Source organism: Pipra filicauda, unplaced genomic scaffold, assembly GCF_003945595.2.
Source record: "Pipra filicauda isolate LSUMZ 115617 unplaced genomic scaffold, ASM394559v2 scaffold83_size3615187_pilon, whole genome shotgun sequence".
NCBI classification, from domain to species: Eukaryota; Metazoa; Chordata; class Aves; order Passeriformes; family Pipridae; genus Pipra; species Pipra filicauda.
The window spans coordinates 2843621-2861091 of NW_024105020.1; the positions used below are offsets into that span (position 1 = coordinate 2843621).

A 17471-nucleotide genomic window follows, 5' to 3' on the forward strand; every position below is an offset into this window, starting at 1 on the left:
AGGTGTTTTTTTCTTAATTAACACAATTTCTGAACCTGCCTAAACGTTAGTCCTGACACGGCCATCATTTTGACAAATTTGACAAAAAGGCTTTTCAATTAACTGAAAATTAAGTTGTTTCTTATACAACACAAGAGTCCGACTGCATCTTAATACCTCAATTCTCCGTTTAGCTTTGTCATAAGCACGCTCTTCCTTAGTGCGGTCATCGTCAGAGTCGTATTCAGAATCAGAGCTGATTTCCTTGCTGGTCTTTTTTTCCATAGATTGTTTTCCAATAGCTTGGGAGTCTGCCTCTCTCTCATCTGAAGTCTTTTCATCCTCATCTTCACTGCCTTCACTGTCTTCAGATTCTTCACTCTCTTCTTCCTCTTCCTCCTCCTCCTCTTCTTCCTCCTCTTCCTCATCCACTTCATTTTGTTCTTTGACTTCAATGTGAACAGGTTTGCTCTCTGTCAAAAAAAAATTGAAGTAAAAAGTCTCTATTAAATTCATAGCTGTGGGGGAGATGGCAACAAGAAGTAAAAAGAGAGACTACTCCAGAAGAGTGAGGACAGAGTAGGTACTACAATAAGTGCTTGTCAAGATAATTTTTCAACTTGCAGTGTAAAAGTGTTTCATGTTTAGAGCTGCTGACTTGTGTTTAGTATCCAGGCAAGCAGAGCGAGTTTGGGCTGGGGGAAAGAATGATACCAGCACATTTATGCTTGACTTTACTTGCAGATACTCAGACAAAATGACATCCTTTAAAGCTGTATGCACTTCATAAAGGAATGAATGCACCAACACCTTTAAAAAGAAAGCCAAAATACTCCAAATTCATTCCTATATGGGTTCTGCATACTACTGATCAGGAACACACATTTAAGTAGACATAACAATTAGAACAAATGATCTCTCCTACACCTATAAAAGAATCTCATCTTAACATTTTCTTAGACTGTTCAGAGAAGATTAATATTTTTCAGGGGAATTCTTCAGTAAACAAAGAAAAAGAACTATCAAAAAGTAATTTTCTTTCTTTGAAAGCGTCCCATCTACAATTAGTTCAGAAACCATAAGAGGCAAGCTAACACTTGGAACACACAAGGAACACTTTAAAGCCATGCATTCTCCTCCTTACAGTGCTGTTAGGAGGCTCACTGCTCTTAGAGATTATGTTTCCTTACTATGCTAAAAGGCCATCAGCTTAGTAATACACTAAATCTAATTCCCAGGAAAGCTCTTCTTCTGGATCCCATTGGCAGAGCCTTCAAATCCAAGCAGCAAGAAGTGCTATGTCCTCCCCAGGACAGTGGCGCCAGACTAAAACAGTCTGAGCAGCCCTTAGAACTCAAAGCAGAACAGTCCAGCACCACAGGAACACACTTGTGTTGGAATGAAATCCATACTGCTGTACATATCTGTATATAAAGTATCACACTTGAAAGCACAGGTGTCAGAAGTACAGGCCTGAGCAAATAAAAGTACTTGATGAATAAATAGTCTTTGAGCATAGGAACCAATGAAGACACATTATGGAAGCACTAGGACCAGTAACTGACTCCTGCTCAGGATGGCTCACAGCAATACACATTTCTCCAACCGGAAGAAAATATCTGAGAAGTTATTCCTGACTCTTGTGCAGCTCTAAGTTCTCCATAAAAATTGCTGTTGAGTGCAGACAGAATATGGCTTTTGGCATATATACACAGGAATATGGATGTTCTGGTAATTCTTTCCTTTTTTCCCCCTCATCTGCTTCTGAAAGAAGCATATCACAGAATCACAGAACACTTTGGGTTGGAAAGGATCTTAAAGACCATCTTCTTCCAACCCCAATTCCATGGGCAGGGACACTAGACCAGGTTGCTCAGAGTTCCATCCAGTCCAGCCTTGAGCACTTCTACAGATGGGAGCACCCACAGCACCCACAGGGCAACCTGTTCCAGTGTCTCACCACCCTCACAGTAAAGAATTTATTCCTAATATGTAAACTAAACCTGTTCTCAGTTTGAATCCATTCCCCCTTGTCCTGTCACTACATACTCTTGTAAATAGTCTCTCTCCATCTTTCTTGTAGGCTCCCTTCAGGTACTAAAGGCCACAATTAGGTCACCCCAAAGCCTTCTCTTTTCCAGGCTGAACAATCCCAATTCTCTCAGTCTTTCCTTGTAGGAGAGAACTTACTATAATGCATGCCCACTAACCTTCACACCGTTTTGTCCCTCACTTCCTTCAGAACTTGTCTCAAAGGTACATCTCCTAGATGTTGCTAGATTTGTGTAGTGAAACTTCTATGGCTTTGGAACAATTACTAGAGAAGTACAACACCAGGTAAAAGTTTCCCTGAACTCCCAGATGTGTTTTAAGCACATATTAAGAGAAGAGGATTTTCAGTCCCATAAAAAAAGAACAAAAAATTCTAATTGATTTATTTCAGGTGGTAACTCTACACCCATGAATATTTCCAAAGGGTCGTCTCAAGCAGTATTTGTGCAGCTTCTGAAAGCTCTGCCTTTGAGAAGAGGGTCTTATATCTATTTATAATCACTTACCTCACAATTTATCTACTGAAGCGGAGGAAAAATCTAAATAAAATAGTTTTGTACAGAAACAGGAAACTCAGCCCAAAGAAACCTCTTAGCCAGAAAATGCACACATTTGGTATTTACATGCCCACCTTTCTCTCCATCTTCATCACTAACCATAGCTTCCCAGTCATCCAAGCCCGCATCTTCAGTTTCATCCTCTTCCTCCTTTTCTTCTGAAACTAAGAAATCCAACGTTAAAGGAAAAGAAACAGTCAGTCCAGCAACATACAACGTTTTTAGATGCCCCTTCTTCTGACATACTGACACATGCAACTTCCAAGTTACTTGTTATCATAGTTCTATCAAATATCTCCACATACCATAAGGACTTAAGAAATAATCTCCAATTCTCTCCACAAATATTGTATAGTCCTAGCAGCTTTGCCTAGCAAAACATATTTGTGGAAGACACAGCAAATCTACTCATCTAGATCCTGTCTGCATATCATGCAAGTGCCTGCCACAAAAACCTCTACCACAACCACGATCCCTGAAAGGAGCTGCCCAGTTAACAGTCAGCCATGTGTAAGAAAGTGAAAGAGAAACACAAATACAAGTTGGGTTGCAGTATAATTTTAACTAGTGGGAAAATACAAATTGTCTATAAAAAGGACTCCGGGTGCCTCAATATAATTATACCATGAATTTCAGAAGCACTTAATTTATTAATTCAACAGGAATTCAGTCAGATATATGAAGAGACTGCAGCTCTTAATAAAAGACAAGTGGAAAAATGCAAACTTGCAACCCTCTCCAAAAGAAGCATTATACAATATATATTTGTTGCAGCACCTGTTGAGTTATGAAATTTCAGCTCTCTGAAATGAAGAGTAGGTTCCACACTGCTAGAATATTAACTAGGAACTAACATTCTGCCAGTGAGACCTTTTCTTATGGCAATGGAATGGCAATCATGAGATAAGCCAGAATTAGAGCACACATTCAGCTTTGTTTTCAAAACCTGCATTTTGTCAGTATTTGTCTAACTTAAGAATAAGGGTAAAAATTGAAACAGTCTCCTTGCTGAGGAAGAAGTCTAGTACAAAACAAGTACTGTACATAGGCAGAAATGAAGGTAACAATCACTTGCTAGGCTGCTAACTCATTTCCACAAGCTCACCCATATCCACCGTATTCAGCACTCGTGAAAGCAAAACATCTGGCATAAAGAATACAATCACTGCGAATATTGCACTGTCAACACCAGAAGCAGCATATTTCCTCCCTATCTTCACCTAACTGCTGACAAATGGCCTTGTAAAAAGCAAATGAATAGTCAAGGGAAGTGAATCATAAGGCACTGAATGAGCTTATTTGAGCTACTTGCCTAAGCGAATTTAACACTGGAGCTCACCCAGAATAAGTAAGGGACCTTTACACTTTATTTTAAAGCTTCACACCTCTTTGTTCCATAAAATTCCATCAGTTCCTCCCTTGAGAAAAAAAAAAAAGGCAACCACCTCAAGAAAGAATGGCCCCTCAGCCCCATCCAATGAGGTATGATAACTTTCATGCAGCACTGACACACAGGCTGAAGTGTTTGAAGCTTATTAGCATGTACTACCAACCTGGCTCTACTGGAAGAGGAGTGTCTTCTTTCACTAATGTTTCCAGTTCTACAGCATCTTCAGCTGGGGAAGTTACCTCCACACTTTCTGAAATTGCAAGACAGGAAATTGGTTGCTACATTCTTCCAAAGTGCAAACCAACTGAGACACACAGCTCCACACCAGTTTATTTGGAAAACATTTGGCTTTCTAAGCAGTTGAACAGGTTTATGAGATAGGTCAGTTATTGGCTAAGAGGATTACTATTGCTTTTGACCTTAAAAGCCTCCTCATTTTCTTTAAAAGACAAGAGAAAACGAAGTAATACTAATGAACTAGCCATACTTTCTCTTCTGTTTCATTAAAAATAAAAAGTCACCAACACTTGGATGTGAGGGTAGAGGTGTCAAAAGAACCTCAGAGGCACCCTGAGGTGCAATTAGTTTAGCATTAACTGATTTCTTTCATAAAAGCTTCCAGAAATATGATTAATCTATTAAGAATCCATGCAAACCACACCTTCTTTATTTTCTGGCTGCTGCTGCTTCTTTCTCTTTTTGTCTTCATATATTGGCCTCTTCTTTGGCACAGAGTCTTTGGATGGCACTTCAACACCTGCAAAAAAAAAAAAAAAATCGTTAGAAAGAAAATCCAGGTAACTAATAAACAAACTTTGGTTTAAATAAGAACATGTTTTCCAAAATTGGAAGATGGAGGAAGGAAGAGTGGAAAGTAGGTTCGATGCATATTTTATCTTTTTTAAAAGTCTGGATTCAGAAGCTGCAAAACTCAATCGAAGTATCATTCATCAGATACTACTGAATGCTCTCAAAAAGAAGGTGGATAACTGGGGGAAGGGGATGACGAACAGAAAATAAGCAATAAATCCAATCAGATTTTAAGATTGCAGGACTGAAGTTATCACAGACCTGCACAGAATTTCATGAACACGTATCTCAGTCTAACAATTTAAAGCATTCTATGTGAAAACTCATTTAAAACTTATTTGCCAATGGTCCTAGTTTCTGACAATTTGGAGTAGTTCAGAGGCACAACTGTTCTTAAATGCTTAAGGTTGTTCACCAGATAGTATTTTCCCTTTTGTTCCATGTTGGGGGGGGGTCTTTGTTTGGGATTTTTTTTATTTAACATTGATTGTTTCAGGCATTAAAATAACACCAGGATCAATTCACCAGCTTCATCTTTGCCTCAGCAGAAAGCAAGCGCTGTAATGTATGAAGGGGTTAAATCAAAAACAGAAGTTTGCTGCAAAGACAAATTAATAATTTAATTACTGCTGCGCCTTCTGAAACACTCAAAATGCCTTCAGGTACTGTGTGATTTACATTGTAAATTTGACAAAAATCCAATTGTAGGGGCATATAAACAGAAAGATTCTAATAAACTACAGCAACGACCAAGGGAAAATGGTCTTTGTGTATATTTAAGAGCCCCAAATACTTTACTAGCTACAGAGATTCCTACATTTATACATCCACCTACCAGTAAACTGTCGGATAGCGTTCTCTACAAAGATACACAGCACTCATGAATGAGTTTCCTTTTTCAGTCACAAACCAGTTACCAAGAACAAATCAGAACATTTTACTTACAACATATTGGGTACAATTCAGTTCATTGCAATGGAAACAGATTATATTTCACATAAAAACAGGAAAGCTCCTACATACCCCTGCAAATCCAAGAGGATAACATATCATCCCCATGGACTAGCTAACTTGAGGCAAAACAATGCCCTTCCCTAATTAAGCCTGTGAATTAATTCAACAAGATCCAGATCACCGGTCTTACAAGATCTGCAGCATAGCCCATCTGCTTTTCCTGGCCTTTGGACTAAGCCTCTTCTTTAAGTGCTTTTTCCTAAGTTTCACAACTAACATCTTTAATCTGCAAGTAGAATGCATTACAAAGTTGGATATTTAAAGTGTAAGATGAAAATACAGACATTTAAACCTACTTTAAAAAAAGGGGGGGGACGGGGAAGGAAGACAGACACTGCATTCCTTGACAACAGAGTAGCTTTACATGGAATCACTAAGTACTTGCCCTCCTAACTTCAAAGAGAAAAACACAAACAGAGAGCAGTAACAGATATGAAGGTTCAGTGGGTTTTTCGGGGTTCTTTTAATTATTATTATTTTAAACTTTACTGCTTACCCTGAGCTTGGAGTAGTTTAAGAGTAGCCTCTGCTCTGGCTCTGGCTTCTCGTTGAGCTTTTGTTAAAAGCTTTCCCTCCTTCTTCAAACGCTCCTTCCTCTCTTTTTCCTTCTGTTTCTTTCTTTCTTTCCTCTCTTGCTCTAATCGTTCCTAGAAAGAGATAAAGAAACATGCAGAAATTTTAGAGCATGCTTTGCACAAAAGCTGGCCAACAGTATATTCTGTTCATGACAAACATATTAAGGACCAATTCACAGAATGCAGAATATGCTGAGTTGGAAGGGATCCACAAGGATCATCAAGTCCAACCCTTAGCCCTGCACAGGGCCATCCCCAACAGTCACACCACATACTTGAGAGTATCATTCACCAACTGCACCAGCAAGCATACAAATTAAGATTACATTCTCCCTTATTTTATCCTTGGAGTGACATATACGGTACCTCCTCTTTCCGCTTTGCTTCTAGTTCCTCCAGTCGTCTTATGCGTTCTTCCTCCTCTCGTTTTGCCCTTTCCTCTTCTTCTTTCATTTTAGCCAGGGCCTCTTGCATAGCTTTAACAGTGGCTTTACTGGGACCCTTTTTCTTCTCTTTCTCTTTTTCTTCTTTCTCACCTTTCTTTTTTTTCTTGTCTTTTTTCTTTTTGTCCCCCTCATTGTCATCAGCTACAGAAAGAAGAGGTATACATTCAAAAACCCCAGAAATTTCAAAGATACTCTAAATACAATTAATGTTTGAAATATGATAAATAACACCAAATGAGGAACATTTTCACTGGCTTCTACATAAATACTTCGTAACACAAACAACAAAACTGTCTCTTAAGTTCCAAAGTCAGGGCCTGAAGCTTTAAAGTAACAGAATAACTGGGAAGTGAAAAAGTACTCTTGCAATACAGAGCCATAATCATATATTGTAATAAGAATTCACTATCTGGCTTTTATTTTCTCATGTATCTGAACAAACTACAGGCCAGAAAACACAGCCACATAAGAGCCAACACAGAGAGGCAGACAAGGCTACCAAATGTCTAGTATGCACAATTCAAAATAAATCAACAAACTCTCCTCACTGCCTGCCACCTCTTTGGCCTTATAAAAGCCATAGTGTTTAAACTACAGTTTTAGGAACCATGTTACAAACCCTCTGTTCCTGCAGGAGTCTCTCCTTTTTCCCCAGGGCCAGAGACTGCTGTGATTTCAGGAGAGGCCTTCTCTTCAGATTTTTTTAGAGATTCTTTTGGCTTTGCCGGTTCTTTACCACCTTCTAATTCTTCCTTCTCTTTCTGCTTCCTGAGTTTGGCTTTTTCTTCTTCGCGTTTTTTCCTTTCACGTTCTTTTTTTTCTGCCTTCTTCTGGGCCACCGTTTTTACTTTGAATGAAGGTTCTTCTTCATCATCCCCACTTTCAGCAGCAGGAGCAGACTTTTGCTTTTGGTTTTTCTTTTGTCCTTTTCTAGATTGGGAGACATCATCTGATTCATCACCACTCTCACCTGTAGACACTCCACCCCCACGCTCTTTGCTTTTCTTAGTATTAGATTCATCTTCTTCTGACAAATCTTGTTTTTTATTTGACTTCTGAGTTTTCCCTTTGCTCTTCTTAAGCCGTGTCTCATGATCATCATCATCGCTGCCAGAAAGCATGTCTTGTTTTGCTTTATGAGTTTTCTTAGATTTTTTATCTTTATCTTCCACTTCCTCACTGTCATAGTCATTTTCCAGATTGGCTTTTTTACTCTTTCCTTTCCTTTTTTTATCTTGTTTTGATAAGCTTTCTTCATTGTCATTTTCAACCTGGTAATTAAACAATTCAATAATCAGCCATGAAAAATTACTTGCCATCATGAGCTAAGAAGTAGCATCGAGATATAAGAAGAAAAGCCTCTAATACTGAAGACAAAGTTTGAAAGCAATAACTATTCCTTCTGAGTGTACCATACCTCAGTACCAATTAAAATTTCTTCTGATTGGCTTTGAATAATTATTAGCATGAAGGCATGGTTTCTGGTAAAATCTTCCACAATTGACTTTACTATGAAAATATGATCAAGTATAATTAAAAAAACATGTTAGCTGCATGTTTCACATAGGATCTCCAACTACACTGTATCACTACAACTTCTCTGGGACAGAGGTGTCTCATGTTTTAATAATTTTCTGTTAAAAAGCCCACTTCCCTCTCAGTGTTCACCTTTCCTGTAGAAGGCTGTTCCCTGTCAACTTTCCCTCCTTGCGCCTCTATTGACAGTTCCTCCAGCTCCTTCAGGATATCATCTTCACTAAAATAAGAAAGAAGTTAGGGTACTTAAGTAACTGAGGTTTTGGATAATGGAATAAAATCAGACAGATAGGAAAAAAGCCCAAACTTACTCAAAATCCTGTTTCTTCTTCTCTTTTTTCTTTTTGCCTTTGGATTTCTGAGGCTCTTGATCCTTTGCAGCTCCTGCACCTTCTATCTCGGCAGCAAGGGCATCAATATCAATATCATCTTTTGCACTAAAATGGGGAAGGAAAGCAGCACTTTCAATACTTCAAACGTTAAGTTTACATAAGTAGAAGCCATCTGCATAAAACAAAAGCTTCAAAATGCAAAATCAATCACAAAACATAAGCAATGCAAGGGAAACCTCCCCATATTTAACTATTATGCACTGTTACCTTATTTCACTCAGTACAACGGAAAGGAAAAAACCTTCATTCATGTCCTCCCCATGAAGGAAGGTGGAACAGTAAAACACATTCAGTTCTTGCAACACTGACTTTAAAAGTTTAGCTGTGAGATTTGATATAACTTCCTGAAAGAATGTAACTAGACTATTTGACTTTGTTCCTTCAAAAGATAAGTTTTTTAGCCCTTCAAATCACAGTCTGTGTCACTGACAGAAAAGCAGCCACCACAGTGAAAGTGTAAAAATGAAGCACAAATAGAAGAAATTTTGCAATTTATAACCAGGAAAATCTACTAAGAGGTACTTATCTGCTCCCTTAAACACCCTTTAGCAAACAAGTGGAAGTTCTTTACAGCTTCCACCTTACAATAGGTTGCCTGTGCTTTGCCATCAGACTGAAAATTTTATTTTTATCTTTTAAGAAAATAAGCCACACAGAGGAACAGAGTTCAGGCCCAAGCCAGACTCTAAAGCAGCCCATAAAAAATACCCATGCAGTTCATTTTCACTACTTGCCTTAGTATTACCTCTCTCAAGCCTAAAGAAAGCTGAAAGTTTTTGTCCAGATGTTTTACCACCTAAACATGCTCAAAATACAATTGTAAGAAAGGAGACTTACTTATTCCCTGCTTCACACTTAGAAGTTCAGTTCTCAGACTGAAACTGGTCTATAAAGTAGCAAATATTAGGACACTACTTTTATCACAACTTGCAGTTTCAAGAACCATTTAATCAATAAGCTGTTAATATCTCATTTAACTCTTTCTTAGACACGTGGGCAGAAAACGCAATTTCACTTAATCACTACCACCCACTTAGGACAAATCAGCCAAGGGCTGACCCACCAAGTACCAGAAACTATAACCAGAAAATAAGGGAAATTAATTTATTCCAAATTCAGGGCTTTCAAGATATCAGCAAATTCTAAACTACTAGAGCGCTTCGGCCTCACCAATTTATAAACCCAGGAGTTGAATCTTAATAAAGAAAATCAAGTATTTAATTATTCATTTACAGATCCTGAAATTCAGTAAGTCTAAGTTATATTTCTCTTCACAAAAGGAAAGGGCTGAATCATTTTACAGTTGTAAAATTTTACAATTTACAACTTTAAAATCACATTTACAAGTGAATGCTGACATTCACAAACCCAACTTATGCCAAGTATTGGGAATATGCAAGTCACCAAACACTGTTTATATGAGACAATAGCACAACTAAGCAACAATGCACTTCATTTTTAAAGGCCAAGATTGATTACTTGTATTTTTTAAGATCTTAAATTTTCTTCTATGTAGATTGAACAAATAAAAAGCAGTACAACAAAGCACCTCGTTGTACAGCACCTGCATCACCAGAGATACTTACTTTTAGTCAAGAGAGGAAAATATAAACCTTAAATATACCTAGAAACACTTCCTACGTGCTGACATGATTAGTAGTACATTCGTCAAAAGAAACTGTTCTCTCGAATAGTTAATGAAAGATTTCTAAAGCAATCCTCACCTCCTCAAGAGAAAATAAACTTTTTGGCCATTTCCCCCTTAAGCTCACTTGATGTTTCAGCAATTGAGGAGCTGGTTTTTTAAGCAGTTTAACTGGCTGTACACCAGGGGTAACAGCTGAAATAAAAATGTCATTCATCTCTACACCTAGAATTAAAGCCCTAATCTCAGGCTAACTACACTACACCTAGGCCTACACAAGGGCCCTCACACTTGTTTTTGCATTAACTGCAGAATATCAAGTTTATTAAGCACATCTGCTCACCTCCTTCTGCTCTAGGAGTTAATGGAGGAGACTGAGTCAAATCCAAGCCTGAAACAGTTTAAAGAGACCTAAGTACATGCTCTACTACAATTCCAAGGCTGTACTGCTCCCATTACTACAGGATCTTAACCATGTGGTTGTACAGATACCAAAGCATCAGTCCTTTAACAGTTTACATTTCACACAGATATTCTCAAGGCTGACTTTTCACATTACAACTTAGCAGAAAGTTATGTCCAAACACAAAATACAGGGGTTTTTTGCTACAAGCAAAGAAGATGCCTATGTTCTGTTATGCTTTCCAGCATACAGGCTTCAAAGGGGTGAGGGTTTATTTGCTGTTAAATCAACTCACTTCAACTGAACCTTGAGGAAGAAAACTTCTTTGGGGGAAAAAAAGTCTCAAATCAAACACTGAAGAAACTAATTCACAGACATTAAGCTCTAACACCCACCAGCAAGAACACTTTAGGAATAATAATAAAGACTGTCCTGCTGTCACAATAGTGGCATCAATATAGTATAAAAGCCTTTCCAAACTTGGCTTCTACTGCTTAGTTTCTGAAAAATAACCTATACTTTCCACTACACTTCCATTTACTAAGAAGTGACACAGCAAGTTTCCTCAATGAAGTAAAATTAAGGCTGCATGCACTTATATATACAGCAATATATACGGCTATAATTCTTAAGAATTGACAAGCAAGAATATCACTGGAAAGCTAAAGGAATTCAAACACTGGCTTCCATTACCACAAGTTTATTCCCATACTGACCTTGAATTTCCTTACCTTTTAAAACTCTAATAATAGTCCACTAGGATTTCATAATAAAAGAAAGTCGAATAGAAGATTGAGAAGGTGCTCTCCCTCATCCTGGGAGATTCGTATAAGGAAACCACTACACTTAGATCCACACCAGGAAAGCTTCTTTCCTATTGGCATTGTTAGATACACCTAGGAACTTCTACCAGTAAACTTTTTTAAGTAGTCCCCAAACATGTTTCAAAAACTCAAACGCTCTTGCAAGAACCTCATCCTTGAGATCTCCAAAAGGCCTCCACTCAGCCTTTACAAGGGTTCAACCCTAAGAGGGCCTGATACAGGAACCTGAAAGGACCAGAATATGCTCAAATGGTTTTCAATTTTGACCTCAAAATGCTTTTGCATGAAGACTTTGTAAACAGATTTCACAGCCTCACTACCTTAGACCATCAAGCTCATAATGCTTTACACCAAAAAAATAACCCCATGTTTCCCCGACATAAGAGGCTCAAGGGGGTCTAGAAAGTGAAAAAATGAAAACAGTGCTACTTCACTGCTGAGAAGGGCTTACTTCCCTGATTTTCCTTTGTCTTTGTTTCACAAGTGAAGCCTAAGCTACCTCTCTTATTCATATCTTTTGACTCCAGCCTCTGTTTTTGCTGCCAGATATAAAAAGAGCTCTGATACTGCTAATACAGCACTTCAATGTATTAAATTACACTAGGAGTAAGGTGTGTGTACTTCACTCAATCCAAAACAAGCAATTTTCAAAACAAATGGCTGCAGACATTACTCCATGGAGGTTTGTGCCTAATATAAGGCAAAACTCTGCAGTGGAAAAAGACACAGCAGTCAGATTAATTAAAGGAGAGGGCAGTAATCAATAACAAGTACACAGAGATCACTACATTTCAGATACCAAACAAAACCATTTTTCTTTGGAATTACATTACTAATCAAAAAGAAAAAGTGCTTTACATTTCCCCTACACAATTTCACTGCCTTTTGCCATTTAAGCAGGATTACAGCAATATAGGACTTAACAGTATTCCAAAGCATTTTTAAAACAGCACATTTACATACTTTATACTGAAAAAATACTTACCTTAATGCCCTAGAAATGACATTAAGAAATCAACTGTTGCCCAAAAGGGTTCCAGTATAAGTTGTCTGCATAAACTAATGGAAACTGATATTACATGAGGAAAACCTCATTACCTGAGGAAAGGACAGAATCCTGAATATTAACTCGGTTACTAATTAAATGCTGTGCTAACACACCATTCTGTACCTAACCAGGATCATCCAGACCATCCCAGATAAGTTTTGGAGATTTTTAAGACAGGTATGACCAACAGAGGAAATTCAGTAACATCTCTCATGCAAACAAACCATCAAATCAGGCCAGTAACAAAGTGATACCCAAAACACAATCTAAGCTGCTCACATTACATGTTAAACAAAATGAGCAACAAATAAAGCTACAATCCCAAATCCTGCCTATAAGACAAAGTATGATTTTTTTTTTCAGTGGGAAGATGAAAACAGGAAAAACAGAGCTATCACCTACCGCTGCTCAGTCAGATGTACAAAGACAGCCAGTAGCTCTCCTACTTACAAGATCCCACACAGCTGCAAGCTATTGACTCAGAAAAGTGGAAAAAAATCTCGTGACTGATAGATGCACATTCTGTAGGAAAAAAACCAATGCTGCTGTGTTTCTCTTGCTAGTACACCAAGGAAACAACATTTAAGACTAGAAACAATAACAAAACAACAAACAAACCCCTCAGCTACTAAATCATGTTTTTAAAACATGAGAAACAAGCACAGTTTTGGACCAAGTTTATTTTTCTGATGCAATGGCCTGCAACAGCCAGAACCTAGAAAATCCCTGTGGAAGCCATCTGGAGGCCAGAGTTGACCCTAACACAAGCTTTAATTTACAGATGCTCAAACTTACATTAATCCTAATTTCCATATTCTAGGGTTTGCTTTAGTCTTTTACAGGCATACTTTACCATTTTGTTTAAAAACAAACTCACTTAGTGAAGTTCAGTTTCTAACACTTATTCACAATTAGCAAGATGTATTTTTAAAGTCTGAAGTTTCACCTTTTCTTTCCCAGTCTACAATATTACAGGTGCTCATCAGTGCACTGCTCACCAGAGCAGAAGTTATCATGCTTCAAGTCAAGACTTAAACTTACAATTCCGAAATAAGATAAAAACTATCAACACTTCCTAACAAAGTATGTCAGAACAGTTACAAGTAAACTATAACTATCACTTCACTTTTTCATGGAAGGTTAAATAAATTACTCCAAGTACTGGCATAGTTTATATACTCATTATTAAGGGATTTCCACAGTGTGAAGCTTCCATACAAAGGACAGATACTGCATGCAATATAGTCTCTGTAACAGAAAAATCTAGGCATGGAAATCTGAAAGACTTCCTGGGCATTGCCAAGGCAAACAAAGCCAAATGCAGGAAGACAGGACTACAGCTATTGAAATAAGAGCTAATAGGTTTTTATAATTTTTCTTTGCTGAGTGAACTTCTGCAGCTAAAATGTGTTACTGCTCTTCCTGAACAAATAAGCTCCTCCAGCTTTCCATGCCAGTTCTAGTGAAGGAAAGCCAACTGACACCAACAGCATTTCACAGATATTCTTTAATAACCAGACAAGCTCATTACATTAGCAAGACCACCAGCAAATGTGCATGCATTCCTCAAGTGCCTTCCTAAGAACACACACAATTAGGACTTTCAGTACACTTATGACCGTACCTACATTATATATCCCAAAATTACAGGGAAAAACTTCATTATAAACAGCTACACATGACAGAGATGGCATCCTGACTAGGCAGCAGTGAGATAAAGAGCAAAGGAAACTACTAATCCATTCATGAGCTGAAAGAGTGGAACAACAGGATTATACAAAGGAGCTGAGTTGCCCTCATTCATAGCAATTTGACTCTACTGAAATTAGGTAAATGAAACTGCAGAAATTAAGTGGAAGAATTCAGCTTAAAACGAGACAAACCCTTTACTGGAAATCCAACTTCCAGCTTTAAAAAGAAAGTCAACAGGATAACACTCTCCTGCTGAAACTAAAATTAAAGAGTACTCACGGACTCAAAGATTACAAGCACTTTTTGACCCATTGCACTGACCAAGACAAACATGATTACTAACGCTTGCCTTCATCTTAAAGCTAACATGCTAAGACAAATTATGCTAAAAGTCTTTTACATAAGATCTGTTTTAGGCTGTCTCTGTAAAGGTGAAGTTGAAAGGTAAGAAAGCACCATATGATAAAAAATTGACCTAAAAAACCCCACTCAAACATTAATGACCATGGGGCAGAAGAGTCAGCAAGTCAATACAGCGAGAAAGTTGCATCACTGCTGTGAGCTCCCTGCCCACATTCCTGCATAATCAGAAGACTCATTTTTGCTGAGGCAACTTTGGAGATATTTCATCATTTACATGACACCAGCTCTTCTAACCACCTTCTAAGGAACACCACTGTCATTAGGTCATTTTCTTTTGCTTAAAAAAAAAAAAAAAAAAAAAGCCCTTGACCTTTAAAAAGACTGAAAAGAAGCTGAATCATCTGTTTCCATGTGTTTAGTTTTGTAGTAGTTTTAGACCAATTAAAACTAATATTTTTAGAGAGATCTTTACCATTACTTCCCTAGAGCACCTTGCCCATCCTCCATATATGTGGGTAATAAGCCAAGTAACAAGGATTCATTTCTAAATACAAGGTTATCCAAAACCAGAAAGTTACCAATGCTGAATGGTTTATTTGTAGGTGTTTTAACCTGTAGGCATTAAGACTGTCTGAAAGACAGAATGCCAATATAAGTTTCTCTAGAGAAGCTGGTTCCACTTTGGAAGTTATCATTTAATTGTTCAAAACCCCACACAACCTTTAAGTGGGTTATGACATTAAAAATGCAAGCATCTGCTGGCTCAGCAGGGCTATTCAAAACATGAAAACAAAGCCCTGTCCGCCTTCTAAGAGTTTGACCTATCAAAGTACATGAACACCACAAACTTCTCCTTTTAGAGTAGAAGCAGCCACATGGTTTTTCTCCCCCACTGAAAACATTTAAATTACATATGCTGAGACAGTCTGAAATTCAGGAAAGAATGAGCTGCACTCCTTCATCAGCCCAAAAAGTGAAGCAATGTCCATGTGAGCATTAGCTATACAACCCACCACTGCTGTTGTCAGTGCCTAAAGAATAAAAATAAAAATCACAGCCCCACAAATAGGGCACCCTCCTCTTGCATTTTTCTTGAGCTGTGAGGCAGGGAAGGGGAGAAGTGACTTCATTCCCCATTCCCAGCCACACTTGTCCCTCTCATCAGCTCAGGCGGGCAATCCTGTGGCCACAAATCCTTGCAGAAAACACTTTTTTGGTGGCAGATCAAATCACACACCTGAGTTGTACTGTGGGCACATAAGCCCTGAATCCACTGCACTGGAAGCAGTTACAGCTGGTAGGTGGGGACAGTGAGAGTAGCACCAAAAGGCTTGAAAGGTCTGACAGCTCAACTCAATTGAGTTTTACATGAAAACTACACCTTTGATTTTTCAAAGATGAAGGAAGCTGGTGAAGCTACCTAATTACATGAGACAGCAAATAAGTAAAATCTGACTAAAAGGGTAATTGCTTTTCATTCAGGCTCCCAAGGCAATGATTCAATTTTTAATATTAAAGAGCCATGCCTTCTCTTTCAAGTTTGGCTGGGGAAAAAGAGTGGCATAACTATCAGCTAATCAAAACCTTCTGAAAAAAGACAGAAAACCTAACCTTCAACCCAAACAGGTTCTAGAAAAACAGAACGTTTCCTTTATTCAACTCAGATTAAAAAAAAAAAAAAAACAAAAAAACAAAAACAACACACCACAGCCTAAAATTCCCATTTAAACAAAGATATAACAAAACTTCAAGATAAAAAGCTTTTGTTGTGGCTAGTAGCTGGCAACACGGATCTCTGGAAGAAAGCGGCTCTTCAAGGTTCAGTTTATGTGTTTACATCTCAAGAGAATAAGATGCCTAAAAGCATGGAATATGAAACACTAAGTAAAAAACTAGCATTGGGTCTTCCTTGACCTAGTTCTTTTGGGTTTTGTCTGTTTAGGAAAAGTGCAGAGATGACAGAAACTACCTCCAAGTTCAGAGTTTCATAGCTTCCATATCCTACACATGTCATTGTATAAAAATCAAAATACATCACAAAAATACCATTTAAAACAACTTCACAAAATACACTTTAGATTGTCTATAATTCTGAAGAGCAAAGGATGCCCATCTACATTAACTATAATTAAAACCAACACTTCATCTTGCAGTGTGTATTTAAAGAAACATATTTCAGTCTTAAGACTTAAAATTTCAAACTGTTGTAAAAAAAAAAAAAACAACAAACAAAAAACCACCAAACTGACATACAGAAAGAATAAGTCATCCATGCTGCAAACACCAGGATCATCAAAACACTTCTGTAAGGTACTAACTGCTTTCAGGCCAGAACATCCACCAGTTTGTGCTGCACTTTTTCTGCCAAGCTTAATGACTGAATTATGTGCATACATAATTTGTGTGCAGAAAAATTATCTCCTCTACCAGTCTTAAGAGACTATTTTTGCGGACGAGTCAGAAGGAGGAGGAAAGCGAGTATTATGCAAGCACTACAAGTTACTAAATTGGAGACTTTGTCCAGAACTGTAACCTTCACTCCTATGCAGCTTCTAAGGGATGAACAGCACAAAACAAATGTAGAGCAATGCACATGAGCCCATAGTCAGGAAAATATGGCAGCACTAATCCAGTTAAAACCAGGAAAGGTATGTAGAGCTTGTCTGGCTTGATGTTATGAGTGCCAACAAGAACAGCAAAAGCTTAACTTACCATAAACCTCTATTATAAGCAAGGCTTTCCAGA

The 17471-nt window shown here is 37.9% G+C and overlaps 1 protein-coding gene across 1 annotated transcript in view; it reads right to left on the reverse strand.

Moving 5' to 3' along the window:
• The window catches only part of EIF5B (eukaryotic translation initiation factor 5B), a 36064-nt gene that overhangs the window by 14605 nt on the left and 3988 nt on the right, over positions 1 to 17471 (reverse strand). Inside the window, exons 2-10 of the mRNA XM_027718120.2 lie at positions 8671 to 8796; positions 8492 to 8579; positions 7443 to 8094; positions 6744 to 6964; positions 6299 to 6449; positions 4640 to 4735; positions 4142 to 4228; positions 2663 to 2752; positions 157 to 452 (exon numbers count right to left, since the gene is read on the reverse strand). Of these exons, the coding sequence (XP_027573921.1) occupies positions 157 to 452; positions 2663 to 2752; positions 4142 to 4228; positions 4640 to 4735; positions 6299 to 6449; positions 6744 to 6964; positions 7443 to 8094; positions 8492 to 8579; positions 8671 to 8796 (1807 nt within the window). The remainder of the gene's footprint in view (positions 1 to 156; positions 453 to 2662; positions 2753 to 4141; positions 4229 to 4639; positions 4736 to 6298; positions 6450 to 6743; positions 6965 to 7442; positions 8095 to 8491; positions 8580 to 8670; positions 8797 to 17471) is intronic.